Raw genomic sequence first — 16,452 nt, forward strand, 5'->3', positions numbered from 1 at the left:
TTCTTCTAATATCTGAAATCATCATTTATTTTTAAGATTGTTGATCCAGTTGGATATGTTTGAAAAACAGGAATGTTGACAAATATGAATTCACTCATTCATTCAATCATTCAATAAATATATATTTAAAACTCATAACCATATGCCAAGCTGTCCCCAAGCCTCTGGATCCTGAGTTGACATCAAGGGAAGGTGCAGGGGATGGACAGGAGGGTGGAGGATAGGGTGGGCTTGTCACTGCTAGCCTTCACATCTTATTACCTATGTGTGGGAAGGCTGGCACTCTGTAAAGCAGGATCTTTTCTCAGTGAGTTATGGTGGACTGAAAAGAACACAACTTGGAAAGTTGACCTTTGTGTGGTCTCTTGAGATTCCAGGTCCCCCCAGATTAGGATTCTGTGCTCCAAACCTTGATCTGTAGCTGTAGAATCACCAAATGCACGTTGCATCCTCCCAAACACTCCTTTCCTTTAGAGGATAATGTTCTTCCAGGTCTAACTTGGAAACTGCAAACACTTTTCTTTTTTAACCACCTCTTTGGAGGCTCTCTTTATATATCTTGTTCTGTAAGGACCAGCAAACTTCTGGCATGAAACTGCCATCAGAAAAAAAGGGCGCTTCTGAGTTCATAATTCAAGGGTGTGGTTTTTAAATTGTATTATGATAGTTTGCATCCATTTCTCTAGTGGCAACATTGGATTCTCCACAGGAGCAAATTCCCAGTCTCATACTGGGGGTACTGCTGATTCTTTCCTTGTAGAGTCCAATGTTGACAGGACTTCCAGGAATTCATGCAAATGAGTCAAAGAGGGGTGTTTGGTTGAGCGCTTCAGTAGGCTGTCAATACAGGAGTTGGCAGTTGTGCAAAAATTCAGTCCTTATACAATTAAGACAAGCATGTGATTTTGATAACAGAATTCAAAACCATTCTAAAAGATAGCACTATCATAGAAATGCATCAAGCACTTGTTTATTCTCATGGGATCTTTATAGTCACCAACTCTGAGAGCTTCCACTGACACCAAAAGGAGTTCAAGGAAATCTTTTCAACTAAAAGTTCAAAGAGACTGCATTTTTCATTCAATCCATTCTTATCTCCTTGATCTGCTGGGAGTAAAAGCACTTGGTCACATCTTTCAAACAAAATGTCTTCAGCTATTGTTATCTTCATAGCTAATTTTGTTCATTTTCCCTCTTTTCATTTTGCTCCTTTCTCTTTAGATAAGCATGGCAGAGAGCGGTTCCTGTACTGGGGGGAGTGTCGAGAGAGCTGCCCCCCAGGCTACTACCCTGACGAGGGCCACACCTGCCAGCCCTGCCCAGACAACTGTGAGCTCTGTCACAGCACACACGTCTGCACACGATGTGTGCACGGCTACTTCATGGTGCCCTCCAATCACACCTGCCAGAAGTTAGAATGTGGACAAGGTAAAGCTGCCTCGGAGCCACTACAGACAAAAGGGGCTGTACCCTGGATGCCCCAGAGACTTGAATATCTACCTGGTGCAATGGTCGCACCTGGATGATTTCCCACAAATCTACACCACAAGTGGGGACAGTGATACCTACCCTGCTCTCTTTCCCCAAGCGTTTGCTTGGACACAATCCAAGGACTAAGGAATGCAGCTAATCACACACATAGAAGGTGAACTCCAGTGGAGGGTTTATGGGAAAGGTAAAATGGAGAGAAAATCAGATTAGAATTCAAATGTCCTGGCCAACAATACTCTCCTTCCCAATCACTAGTTATGAGACCCTGGGCAAAATCAATCTAATTTCTCCGTGCCTTGGTTTCTTCATTTGTGAGAGGGAGAGCATAGCATGCTCTGTGCTTGCTTTCTGGCAGGAGCCAGTGAGAGTCAGCCTACTTAAAATGACCTGGAAATATAAAAATGTTCTGGGAATATATGTGTTACTGTTATTGTTCAATTCCTACTTACACTGCAAGAAGGGAATTAAAAAGCAATACATATAGATTTTGCTCTTGTTAATGTAAAATGCTGCAGACTTTCTCTGCTGTATAAGAATTATGCCTGGTCTGGTACTGAGCGAGCTTTAGCACATTTCTAGAATAATGAAGACCTCTTTCTTTTTTCGTCTTAATGCTTACTAAGGTTGCTGTATGTGTGCTAAGTCACTTCAGTCATGTCCAACTCTTTGCGACCCTATGGACTGTACCCCACACCAGGCTCCTCTGTTCAGGGGATTTTCCAAGCAAGAATACTGGAGTGGGCTGCCATGCTCTCCTCCAGCGGATCTTCCCAACCCAGGAATCAAACCTGTGTCTTTTAAGTCTACTGCATTGCAAGGCAGGTTCTTTACCACTAGTGTCATCTGGGAAGTCCTACTAAGGTAGCATAGAATTTAAAACTTCTTTAAAAGTATTTACGACAACAGACATAAGGAGATAGAGCTTCATCATTTTATATACCCAACCACATTTTCAAAACAGAACTTACTTCTTTAATAGATATAGCACACCAACTTGACTTCAAAACTAGTTGCATGGCATACAGTCTAACTCTGTTCTACTTATAGCCAATCAAGCTAATCCAATCTACTAAGTATTTATTAAATTAATAGGAGATAAAAAATGTGGGTGACATACTTATCTCCAAAGCATGGAGTTTCATAACTGCTCTACAATTTGCTTGAAAATAAGCTACACACCAACATATTTTTAGAGCAATTATTTGTGTTTCCATTCAGTGAAAGTAAAGTGAAACTGTGCTTTATTTCTCTTTATATTGTGTAGGTGAAATCCAAGATCCAGACTATGAAGAATGTGTGCCTTGTGAAGAAGGGTGTCTGGGATGCAGCTTAGGTATGTCATCTTCCCTTTTGCTTAGAGTTGAAACAACTGTGTCCTTCACACATCCTCTCCTGTCATTCCTTCAACAGGGACTCTTGTCATTGTTGTCATCATCAATATCCATTATGTAGGCTAACTCTGACACAAACGTGGTTACTGGGAGAGATACTCCCTTTTGAGGCAATGGATAGGTCACTTGTCTTCATGAAACTCAACTTTAGGAAAGGACAATCATGCAAGAAGGAAGTAGCATTTATGGTCAAGAGATTTAAAGATAAAATACTAATTTTTTAGAAAGCAAAAACAGATCTAAACTAAGTAATGAAAGTATTAAAATCTAAAAGATGAGCAATTCCCAATGTTTCTTATGAAGAGACAAGAGGTGGTCTTTCTTGCAGGGAACAAGGATAAATGTTTTGACAATCTTAATTTCACTTTTTTGCCCATTTCGGACCATATTTGCCCTTTCCCAGCTCATTTGCTCATTTTCCCAGCTAAATTTTGTGGTCTCTTTTTACACCTTTGCTATCGTGTATCGTGTGTCCATGCTAACATCTTTATGCATCATGGATAGAGGGGTGTGCGCCTATGTGTGTGCACGTATGTTTGTGTGTGTGTGTACATGCACGTGCATGTGTGTAAAATCTCAAACCTATGCTTTTGACTCTTAAAAGTTTAAAAGGATGGATGAATGTGTGTGGACTTATTTAGGATCAGTGAGAATCTTGGCATGGGGATGGGAACGGTGACAACCGTGCATTGCACCACCCCTCCCCTACTTGATTCAGTTAAAGATGAAACTGAGCCATCTTCCCTGGGAAAGAAATTCCATAGAAGACCCCAGCCATCTAGAGACTCAAAGTCCAAAAGAATCAATCTGAAAAAAAAAGAGGTACATTAGATAGTTTGATTCACTTTACAAAGTGCTGTTAAAAGACTACATTCACTCCTTTAAGAAACTTTAATTGTCTACTGTGTGCAGAGTGTTGGCCATGGCAGAGGGAATTCAAAGGCCATATGATGGAGATTCTGCTGTAAGGACCCCTCTGGCTGCTATAAGTGGCACACCTGGAACCATGTCTTTTACAGGTCAACCTGCCAGAGTAGAGAGAGCTGCACAGTGCGGTAGGATTACAGGAGAGGGAGGCATAGAGAGACGCAGAGCAATCTGCTACTTTCTAATTTGAAAATTTCTCTTAATTTATAAAAATCTCTAAATGTTGGACCTTGTTTATTCTGGGACTGCCTTAGCTATAATCAATCATCTTATTTCTGAGGCTTTCATTTATCTTTCCAATTGAATTCTTTTTTCTTGTCTCTCCTTGTTTGCAGGTCAATGATCATACCTTTTACTGATGATTTATGTAATATTTGGTGTGTACATATCTTTCTGCTTAGAGAGTAATCAGTACTTGCAAACAAAACTCTGTGCCTTATATACTCTGCTCCCACTAGAACCAGCAGCATGTCTAAGGTATAATAAAAGCACAATAAATGTGCAAAGCCTTGAGAGTTTCCCAAATTCAAAACAGAGATGCATGGTTCAGAACACAAAGGGATTTAGATATATTTTCTCTAGTCAAATTGTGTTCATGGGCCTTTCTTCAGGCTGAAAACCACATTTTACATGATACCATTTTATTCTAAGAGGATTTAATGCCAAATTCTTTGTCTTTCTAACCAATACCTTAAATGGAAATTTTAAATAAGATAAATCTACATAAGTGTCCTATATTATATCTCTTCATTAATTGAGAGGATGAGCAAATAGAATCATTTTTACACTTGACACTTAACTATAACCTAAGATTTGGGGCCCATACCTACATCACCACTGACTTAATGATTGATTTTCATCAAATTGTATAAGATCTCTTTACTTGCTTATCTTATCAGTAAAATAGAGGTTAATGTGCCTTTATCTTGGCTCAGAAATGGACGATGAAAACTGGTTAATATCTGCTTACTAAAATAGTGGTAGTTCCTACTCTTGGGGGGAAATATACATGAATTTGAAAATTTTTAAGTAACTGCAAAAAGAAAAAAAAGACTATTTAAACTAAGTGCCAATTAAGGGGATAAATATATGTACCAAGTGAATTTAGCAAAGCAGGAAACCCCCAGGCACTCAAGTGATTAAGGAAGGCTTCCAAGAAAATGGGACTTGACATAAGTCTTAAGAATTTCCATGAAATTAAGATGGATAAAAGAACAGGGTTGCACCATGGAGGGGCTTTAGAACTGCAAGAAAAAAGGTTTGGAGGGAAGAATTTCTACCGTGGATTAGACACTGAGTGTACTAATTTTGCAGAAGGAACATAAGGCTATAAATATAAGGGAATAAGCAAAGAGAAGTTTAGAGAAGTGGATGAAAACCATACCTTGAATTCTGGACTCATAAGTTTAAAAGTGTCCTGTGGCTAAAAGGGAATAATTTGAAGGTTCTTACAGGAAAAAAAAAAATGCTTTTTTAAAGAGGTGTTTTAAGAAGATTAATTTTGTAACTACGATAATTATTAATATGTTCAGGGTAGCTGACAGAGAGTGAGGCTGTAGGCAGAGAAACCAGCTAAATGACTATTTCAGATTTCTAGGTACGAAGTAACAGGAGCCAGAAAATTATGAAGAGAGAGACAGGTTTTAAAAATCACATGAAACAAATGGCCCTTAAGCATAAGACAAGATCCTTCGGTCATTGTGTGAGAAATACAAATTAAAACTACTGTAACATACTATTTCTCACCTATCAGATTGGCAAGATTTCAAAAGCTTATAACACACTGTACACGCAAGGCTATAAGAAGGCAGTCTTACTTGTGACTGATGGTACAACTACTGTTGAACAGCTGGCAGTACACAACACAATCACATATGAACTAATCCCTTGACCCCATGACACTACTTCTAGGAATCTGTCCCGAGGATATGCATCCACAAACTCAAAACAGCATATTCGCAATGTTATTCACTGTGGTATTATTTGTGGTATAGTTAGTGTTAGCCACTCGGTAGTACCTGACTCTGTGACCGCATGAATTGTAGACCTCCAAGCTCCTCTGTCGATAGAATTCTCCAGGCAAGAATACCAGAGTGAGTTGCCATTCCTTTCTCCAGGGGATCTTCCTGACCCAAGCATCAAACCTGAGTCTCCTGCATTGCAGGCAAATTCTTTACCATTTGAGCCACCAGGGAAGCCTATATTTGTGGTATAAACATTTTATAAACTATTTTAAATGGCATAAATGCCTTTTGGTGGAAGAAATTCATTGAATCAACTAACAGACACATACTAATGGAAACTGAATGAACTAATGGACATTGAATCAACTAAATGACATGTACTCTTTTATCCAACCATAAAAGAGAAAACATCTCTATGAACTGATAGTGATTTTACAATATACTGTTAAGCAGAAGGCAAAATACAAAATAACATACATAGCATGCCATCTTTTTGGTAAGAAAAGATAGTTAAATAAGATATTTGTGTGTGTATATACATTTTTTTACTTAGTTTAAGATAAGAAACACAGAAAAGATAAATCAGAAAGTAATGAAAATGCTTGTGTGTGTGTATGCTCAGTCATGTCCAATTCTTTGTGATCCCATGATGGTAGCCCACCAGGCTCCTCTGTCCATGGAATTTTCCAGGCAAGAATACTGCATTGGATTGCCATTTCCCACACCAGGGGATCTTCCTGACCCAGGGATCCAACCATGTCTCTTGCACCTCCTGCATTAGCAGGCAGATTCTTTACTATTGCACCACCTGAGAAGCCATGAAAATGCTTACCCATAGAGAAAAGGGTAAAGGGAATGGGCGTGAGACTTCTCTAAGTATACCTTTTTACATGCTCTTGATTTGAACCATGTAAGTGGGTTACATATTCATACAAATGACTTAGTAATTAGTGTGAATGGGCTCCCAGTGGCCAATTTGGGACAATTTGAACATAAAAAAAAAAGTGATGATAAAGAATTACAATTCAATAAGTAAAAATCCAGGGGCTTTGCTAGTGGCTCAGTGGTAAAGAATCTGCCTGCCAATGCAGGAGACATGGGGTTCAATGCCTGGTCCAGGAAGATCCCACGTGCTGCGGAGCAACTAAGCCTGTACACCACAGCTACTGAGCCTGCGCTGCCGCCCACATGCCCTGGAGCCTGTGCTCCACAACAAGAGAAGCCACTGCAATAAGAAGCCCATGCACCACAACTAGAGAAAAGCTCAAGCAGCAACGAAGACCCAGTACAGCCAAAAATAAATAAATAACAATCCATCCATCAAGAATGGTATTTTAAAAACAGCAACGAAGAGGAGAGGACAAAACCTGAATAAAGCAGAAAGCTCTTCTTTACAGTAAATTTTCACCTGGTATATATGTGGGAAAGTAATTAGAAAATTCTCATTTTACACCCCCTACTGTACTGACTCAAGGGAGAACCATCGGTGGATGCTAAAGTTATTAGGTGGAAAATTGTTCTGGAACAGAATAATCACACAGATTCAAAGTACTTCCATAACTACTAGTTAATCACAATAGAGAGATTTGCTGGTTACCAACTTAACCAAGCTATTGCACTAAACATCACCATCATTGGGTCCATATAACCCAACACCATGTGTCTCCTGATATGATACATTAATAAGTACACAATATCACCTAGTAGACCCGATAAAAGTGTCTAGACCAACAATTCTCAGCTAGAGGTGACTGTGACCCCAGGGGACATTTGTTAATGTTTTGAGACACTTTTGATTTTCATGACTAAGGAGCTAGGAATGAAATGTCATCATGTTTACAACTTATTTCCAAATGGTTCAGGGGGAAAAAGGGATCGAGGTGAAGCACACAAAATTGTTTTTTGTACTATTTCAGGCTTTCTGCAGATGTGAAAAAATATTTAAAAGTTGGGAGGGGAAAAAGCACTTCATGCTCTGTCAGCCTAGAAGCAACATCTCAGTAGCAACAAGCACACCTAGTGCCCAGATCTTGATTCCTAACACTATTCTTCAATAAAAGTTACCAGGGCTCCTTGGCGAATTGGCCGATGGTAGGACTGGGAGAGGAAATGCACAAGATGAGGGGCAGCCTCTTGCAGTGACAGAAGGTAAGAACGCACTCAAAGAAAAACCCCACCATGACGGGGTGGGATGAGGAGACATCTGAAAGAGCTGCCAGTAGCTGAAGCAGGAACAATCTGAGCAATAACATAAATAAAGTCATATTGGCTTATAGCCTAAAGCATAAAATAAGAATCCAAGGGACTTCCCTGGCACTCCAGTGGTTAAGACACTGAGCTTCCAATGTAGGGTGTGTGGGTTTGATTCCTGGCTGGGGAACTGAGATCCCACATGCCTTGAGGCATAGCCAAAAAAATTAAATTAAAGAAATAAGAATCCATGAGCTCATAAGATACAAATAAATAAATGGTAGAATAAATAAGTAAATGAAAGAAAGGAGACACACCTTCAGTGCTAAAGAATTCCAAATAACTACCTAGGACTCCTCCCTCTAGGAAGCAGAGCATAACTCCCTACTCCTGAAGTGTAGGTCACATGTAGTGATTTCTCTCCGGGAGGGAAGCGTGAAACGGAGGAAGAGAGAAGAGCCTCACAGTGCAGGAAACTGACAAGTTCTACCTTACCCATATGATCAAGGTCAACATCAGCAGTGGCATATCAGATTAATAGGCAGGTACCCTTGATGTAATAAGATCAGAATGGCACTTTGCCTCTGCAGTTTTCCATGCGAAAACCCATGTGTATGTGTGTGTGTGTGTGTGTGTGTGTGTGTGTGTGTGTGTGTGTACTTAGTCACTCAATCGTGTCCAACTCTTTGTGACCCCATGGACCGTAGCCCACCAGGCTCCTCTGTACATGGGGATTCTCCAGGCAAGAATACTGGAGCGGGTTGCCATGCGCTCCTCCAGGGTCCCAACCCAAGGATCGAATCCAGGTCTCCCGCATTGTAGGCAGATTCTTTACCATCTGAGCCACCAGGAAGCCCATGTATACTGGAGTGGGTAGCTATCCCTTCTCCAGGGGATCTTCCTGACCCAGGAATCGAACCAGGGTCTCCTGTGTTGCAGGAGGATTCTTCACCTGTTGAGTCACCAGAGAAGCCCCCTCAAAACTCATAAGGCCAGTCGAGTCATGAGGAAAACATCAAACAAATCTCAATAGAGGGATATTTCATGAAATACCTGACTAGTACTCCTCAACACTGTTAAGGCGGTAAAACAAAGCCCAGGAAATTGTCATAGTCAAGAGGAGCCTAAGGAAACATGAGGGCTAAATATAATATGGTATCCTAGATGGGATCCTGGGACAAAAAAAGACAATAGGGAAAAACTAGGGAAATCTGAGTCTATTATGGATTTCAGTTAATAATAATCTTATCGTCCTCATCATAAAGGGCATAAGGTACTATCCAGGGTGTTGGAAATATTCTCTGTCTTGACTGTCAGGGGTGATTACATGACCGTATGTTTGTCAAAATTAATAGAACTGCATACCTGAAAGGGGCAAATGTTATACAATAAAAATTGTATTTCAATACATGCGACTTAGAAAGAAAAGGATAACATTACAATGAGCCTACCAAGGCCCCTCTTTCCCATTTCCACATAGTAAAACCATGACAGTCAACTAATTACTAGCATTTATTGAACACTTACTTGTGTTCTAAGAAGCAAGTGTAATTATCATTCTCATTTTTCAGATGAGGAGATTAAGCTCAGAACAGTTAAGCAACTTATGCAAGATAACAGGGCTGGGGACCATAGGACCAGGACTTGATTCTGGATAGCTCAAGATCAAAAGCCATGTGCTTTACAACCACTCTGTCCATACCATCTAATGTTCTTTCCTTCTGATTCTACAGCAAAGAGTCTTATGCTTTATGGGATTATAAAAAGATTTTTTAAAAATCCTTATATCTGCCCCTTTCCTCAGTTCTACACACAACAGTGATTCTTTGTTTGGCTACAACTTTATGCAGATGCCATAACTAAATTTACCGAATCATGAAACTATTCATAATAGTCATGTAGATTAATCTGGGATCCCAGTTCACCTGAGGCTGTTAGCCTTCAGGACCTGCATCTGGAATGTTCTGAGGTGGGGTACAGAAGACAGTGCAATCCTTTAGAGTTAGTGGCACATTTTTGTTTAGCCCTGGATTCCTCTCTGTCACTTGACATCCCTTCAGTTCATTCACTTGCACAGTAATTCTCTTGCTTTCTGGAAAGCAGGTTCCGTCACAAGAGACAACCTTCTCTTCTCCACGTGAAGATGAGGTGTGCTCTCTCCCCCGACCCATGTTTAATTCAAGCTTCAGATCTAGGAATTACGAGAACCAACCTCACTTCCTTCGGCTACTCTATTTTCTGTTAAGGAGTGAGACCTCGTTCATAGAGGAAATAATATCAAGACATTTGAGACGTGAAGCTCACATTTTAGTCTTCCAGTGGAGCAGACATACAGGGGTTTTCAAACTAAACATCGTGGTCACAGACCACTCTTTGAATTTTACCCAGATCTCCCTTTGGACCTTTTCCGCAAAGTTGCAGGGGAACAAGAAAAGTGTCAAACAGTTTGGGCGCCTTTCAAAGAAAAGGCTTTGCAGAATAAAATGTATCCTAGGCTGGTGTCTCCTTTAAATTGGAAAGAAGTTGCTGACGGTAAAAGTGAAACAAAGGGCCTTCTAGTGACCTACTGCATTACTCTCTGTCTGACCAACCTTAGTGCATGACCCAGGTGGATTGCTACCATTATTTTCCACGGATAGGTGGGGAGGGGCAGTTCAAAATGCCTCTTTTCTTTAAAAGGCCAAGACAAGCCATCTTCAGAGAAAGGACTGGAATCTAAATGCACTGTCATCAGTTCGCTGAAGAAAAGAGAAATGAGCAAGCTCCATTAGACAGTCCAGACAGTACTGTCTTAAAGTGTGTGTGTGTGTGTGTGTGTGTGTGTGTGCATATATATATATATATATATATATAATTTATTAGAGCCTCCTTCTCCCCTCATTTTCTAAGTGCTACCTTATTTCAAAGGTGGTGGGTTAGAGAGAAAGAAACCTTAAGAAAAGAGAACCCACTGTTGAAAGAATTTGCATAAGTTTTGCAGTTTCATGGTTCCTTATTTATCTTAGCTTTCTTGATGAATTCACTTAGCAAATATTTACTGCATACTTTTGTGCTTTCCTATTATTTACTCCACAAATAATCGGACTGTTTAACCTAATATTTATCTAGCGTCATCATTCATTCACCAGGCACTCTGCTGAACGCTTAATGAAGATGATGTGTTTTCACATCTATAATCCAGTGGCTTTTACAGATAGAGAAACTGAGGATTAAAGAATTGCCAAAGCTTGATCGATTTTATGCATATGGGAAGTGAAAGAGGAGTGAAGCTGTCAGTTTCAAGCAATCTTGTGTATGACTTTGCTTACTCTTTTTCACAGAGGAAGCACTTGGCTTTGAAGCTGTTTGTCCTAAGTATACACTATGATAGGCAAGGCTGTGCTATGATAACAGATGATCCCCAAATCTCAAGAACTTAAGTTAATAAACAACAAAAGTTTATTTCTCACTCATGCTATATCTCCACCATGGGTCAGCTGAGAACTCTGCTCTTCATGGTCCTCAGTCCAGGCCCCAGGGTGATGGAGCGGTCATTTATTACCTTGTTGTGGCAGAAGCAAAGTATTGGGTTGGCCAAAAAGTTTCAAGATAATATGGAAAAGCCTGAATGAACTTTGTGGCCAACCCAATACAATGGCTCTTAAAAGTTTCCCCAGGATTAACACTTGTAACTCCTGCTCACATATGTTTTGGTCAAAGCAAGTCATATGGTTCTGCCTGAGCCTGCAGACTGGGAGAGATACAATCTTGCCAGGTGCCCACAAAAGAGAAACTAATACTGTGAATACCCTAAGGACATTCTCACAAGATAATGACTAAGACTGTTACTGTATATGCGCTGAGGTCTCACCTCATATATTTGTGCATGAAACAGCCCCAAACCTGCACCCCATCTGCGTCACTGATTTCTCTTTTCTGCAGCTCTGAATCTTACCCAAGATAACTGTCAGTATCTACCTTGGCAGTGTCTGACTTTTTCCTTCTTTCAAGAAAACAACTCTTCTGAAAAAGGTGCTATTTTTTTCTTCAACTGATGGAGTTTCCCAAAGTATTCTACTATCTCACTTCTCTCTGATCCCTTGGCAACAGAAGAGTCAAAAAGAGGACCCGTGATAAATGACATGATAGGTAAAGTGTCAGCTGAAGGACCTTGATCTTTTTTACCTTGCACTTTTAAATCCCTGTTATGAGAATAATAAGATGCTGGTATCTCTTGCCTTCATCTGCTGCCCAAGAAATGTGCCATATGAGACCAGTCTTGGAAATGTGGACAACTTCTCTCCATTTGTTGGAATTTAGTTCAAGAAACATTTACTGAGCACCTATATTTGGCTAAGCCTGGGGATATAGTGTTAGCGTTAGTCACTCAGTCGTGTCCAACTCTTTGTAACCCCATGGACTGCAGCCCACCATGCACAAGTGAAAAATATGCTCTCTGCTCTCAAAGGGCTCATGTGGAAATGGAAGGCTTGGTGATTCTCAGGCCTGGGAATCACCCAGGGTGGTGGGGGGAGGTGGTGGGAATGGAAAAATGCAGTGCTGAGACCCATTTCCAAGGTCTCTGATTTCATTGGTCTGGAGTGAAGTTCAGACACCCATATTTTTTAAAACTCTTGGACTGATTCTAATGTGCAATCAGAATTAATTTAAGATTAGAATATAAAAAGATAACTTCACTATCATATTTAAAACACTTTGTTGAGGACAGAAGCTAAAGCACAGTCGGATACATTCTATCAACTACAACTTATAGTCCATTCCATACGGGGTGCTCAGCTAGGTAGGCACTTTACAAACATGATCTCTTTTCCCCAATACAACCCTCTCTGTTCGAAATCCTTATCCCCACTTTACAGATGAAAAAACCAAGGCCCAGAGAGTATGCAACTTGCCCACAGTCACGTAAGTAGCAAGTTTCAGAACCAAATTTAAACTTAGGACTCTCTGGCTCCAAACCAACAGAATATTCAAATATATGCTCTTTTTCCAGAGCAGACTGCACTCCTACTGAAGGTTGTTAAGTCAATCTGCCATATTTGTTTCACTCTGGCCTATATTCTCCTGCTACTTACTTGTGTTTCCTGAAGTTTCCCCCTTCTCCTCCTACATTCATGTTCACATTCTTATGGCAATGAGGGAGAAGAAAATAGTGGGAAGGTATCCTAAGTTCAATGCTAGAGCAACTAGCTCATCATTGGCTCTTTACAGTATTTTCCCCCAGAGCCGGGTATAATCAAAGTTCCTCCTACTTGTTGTGTAACTGACCTGTGAAGTCAAGCTGCAAGCCAAGGCTGTCTGAATCACGTATGCTTGCAGAGAAGAGCTGAGCCAATTACTTCCAAAACAAACCTAGTTAAACAAAAGCACAGAGTGTGGCTGAGCACAACACACAGGCTGGAGGGGTTCAGAAGACTGGCTGCCATTTCTGAAAGCACCACGGTGTCTGCAACATTAAATTGCCAGGAGTTAGGGGCAAAGAACACTTGGGCTGGGTGGGGATGGATTTCACTTTAACAGAGCTCTCTAGAAACCAATGAGAGTACCTCTTCTGTATTGGAAACACAAACTGGAAAAATGTTGCCACATTACTTTTTGTAGTGAAAGGTATTTCTGAATATTGATACTCAGAAATCCCTCAGTAACCAAGAGTTCAGTTTACGTCTATCTGCTAATTTTAAAACAAAAGTAAAAGTGAGACCACCAATAGTGACCGGAATCTTGGATGGTTAGATCTTACTTGATCTTGTGGAATTGTGGAAAATGGAGTCTATAATCATAGCATCTGTCTCCATCCTTCCCCTACCACAAATGAAAATCTTTGTGGTACACTTTTCATTTCCTAACTCCATCCTGTTTTGTAAAGGAAAACATACATAAGTTGCCTTCCTTCTACCTTCTAATACAGCCCTAGAGATTATAATGAAAACTAGAAAAATGATCGTATCTTGGGCTCCCTAAGGGAGTGAAACCAAGAGGCTCTATTATTAATACCAAAATAAAATGCAATTTGCTTTCTCTCCATTTCCATACTTTTTCTTTCCTATCATCTCTGCCATCGTCAAGAGGTCTGTTGCTATACCTGAGGCCATATGTCTAACTTGCGTGGCATCATGTCATAAGCACTTAGCATAGTGTTTGTCGCCAGGTAAGTAAGTACTCAGTAAATACCCGTGATTTTTGTGCTTACCAGGGGCTGTCCTCTTCTGACCCCAAGGCTCCATCTCCCAGGCACTGCTACAGTGCCGTTTCACAGTCCTTTGCCAGATGGTAAGAAGAGCTTTCAGCTCCACTGGCAGGGTAGGAAAAAAATTGATTGAAGTCACAGAGCAGACACCAGAATTGAGAGAAGCTGAGTGTGGGTGAGGCGGGAGCATCTGCATGTTGATACCCAGCTGCTCCTCAGGCAGATCTCCAGCTGAGACTCAGGCCAACAATGAGTGTCAGTAAATTGCCTCTGCACCTCCTGGGTCTGAAATTCCAGCCTTCCAACAGTCAACAGGAGGGTAATTTGGTAGGAGTCCAGATTCATCCTTTCCATGAAGTCTCCCTGCAACTCCCAACAGAGGAACCTTGGCTGCAGCCTGACACTCAGCCTCAGCTCAGCGTCTAGCACAGTGGGCCAGCCCAGGGCACAAGAAACAGAATGGGGACAAAATGGCCAAGCAAGCCAGAGACAGCCAAGGGTGCAGGGACAGGGCCCAGGCAGCACAGATCCTCATTTCTCACTCCTTGGCCAAGTACCTAAAGTTGAAGTACTAGAAGGCAGGGGATAACCATGCCAATATCTCCCAACATTAGTCCTGTCCTCACTGGTGATGTTACCAGGTCAATCAAACCTTTTTTCCTCCCTCCGGTGCCTATAGCCATCTGTAGCTGCCAACTTGTTTTTTAAATATTTTCCATTAAGACAGTGTGTTTTGTCTATAAACTATCTACCCCTAGGTGAGACAACTAGATAATGTTTTGTTATGAACTAAGCAAGCAACCCAGGGATATTTCCCTCCCAGCCCCTTCCTTGTTCCATGTCCACCAGGAACTGGGAGGCCCATGAGAGCACTGAGAGAGAGGAGCATTTCTGCCTGAGAAGTCCCCATCCAATCAGCTCATCAGGATCAGAGAGAATCCTAAGATACACATGGCATTACCTCCAGACTAATGGCAAAACATGTAAACTGATCTGGAGACGCAAAAAGTGGAATATTCGACCGGAAAAGTTTCTCAATCTCTCCAACCTCTAATTTGGACCAGAAAGAACTGACAGCTTGATTTATCATCATGATGGAACTTAATGCCCTAAAATAATTGCTAGAAACCTGGATGCTCCACTAGAAAAATAAATCAACCTAAAAATGTAGTCTCCATATGACCATGTCCCCAACATTTCAGGATGACATCAAGCCGTTGGGTGAGGTCTGGAGGTGAGTGTAAAAAGAGAAAAGAGGTCGTTCAGAAGGTGTGTTTATTGGAAAGCCTGGTACAATCATGCTAGCTGCCCACACCAATTGTAAAAGTGCAGATTTATTATGTTTAGCAGAAATGCAGTCTGTACATCTGAAATATTATCCAAATCACCTGGCTTCAACTTAAAAATCTTCTATGAATTGAAACAAGTGAATTAGGGAGGCTATTGCTTTTAGCACTGAAGGGTCTGTGGGAGGTGAGTCAAGAACCATTTATAGTAGTGATAAAACACTATATTTAAGGCTATAAAAATTTGGCATACAAGGTCTCAGTTCAGAAGTAAAATTGTTTTATGTGTTCAGCAAAAGAGCAACTGAAAAGTTTTACAAATGGGAAGTTTGACCTACTGAGATTTCAAAATATAAAATCTGTCAATTATTTCTGGGGACTGGGTATCGTAATTAACCCCCACCTTGAATGTTAAAATGCAAATCAGAACCATGAAATCAGTAACTGCTTACCCTGACCATGGCACACACGGCTAACGACAATTACCCAGAGCCATTGTCTGACTGTCAAATTATGTGCCCAGTGTGCATTAATGGGATGGGCCACCTGGGAACTTAGCAAGAAATCAGGAAAAAGCATTGGAACCCTATCCAGTGAACAGAAACCTCATCTGATAGGGCATAACACTTCTGCTCAGCCAAGAAGCCAGGGATCCTGTACTGGGGATTCTAAGCCTGATTCAAGTTAGAATTAGTAGAAAACACTGGGCAACTGACAGATGTGTTTTTAAATCCAAAGAGCCTTACTAATTTTAGCCTCCTCCACAACTCTGACCTCAACACTGCCTCTCTGCCCTCATCCTCACTCTCCAGCTACACTGGGGGCTCCCGCTCATGATTGTTTCTGGCCCATTCTTGATCCCAGGCCCTGCCCTAGCTGTGGTTTCCTCCACTGGAATACTTTAGATATTAACCTGGCTGGCTCCTTCCTGTCATCACATCTCAGTTTAAACATCACCTCTAAGAGGCTTCCCTTCAGCACTCAACCTAAAGCCAGCCTTTCCTTCTGTCTCTCGCTCT

The 16,452-nt window shown here is 41.0% G+C and overlaps 1 protein-coding gene across 2 annotated transcripts in view; it reads left to right on the forward strand.

Annotated features, from left to right (window-relative positions):
- The window catches only part of PCSK5 (proprotein convertase subtilisin/kexin type 5), a 500,900-nt gene that overhangs the window by 411,247 nt on the left and 73,201 nt on the right, over window positions 1-16,452 (forward strand). For both annotated transcript variants that reach the window (XM_068974738.1, XM_068974739.1), the window contains exons 23-24: window positions 1,222-1,428; window positions 2,756-2,824. In XM_068974738.1, coding sequence (XP_068830839.1) covers window positions 1,222-1,428; window positions 2,756-2,824 — 276 coding nt within the window. The remainder of the gene's footprint in view (window positions 1-1,221; window positions 1,429-2,755; window positions 2,825-16,452) is intronic.

This window comes from Capricornis sumatraensis, chromosome 6 (genome assembly GCF_032405125.1).
Source record: "Capricornis sumatraensis isolate serow.1 chromosome 6, serow.2, whole genome shotgun sequence".
NCBI classification, from domain to species: Eukaryota; Metazoa; Chordata; class Mammalia; order Artiodactyla; family Bovidae; genus Capricornis; species Capricornis sumatraensis.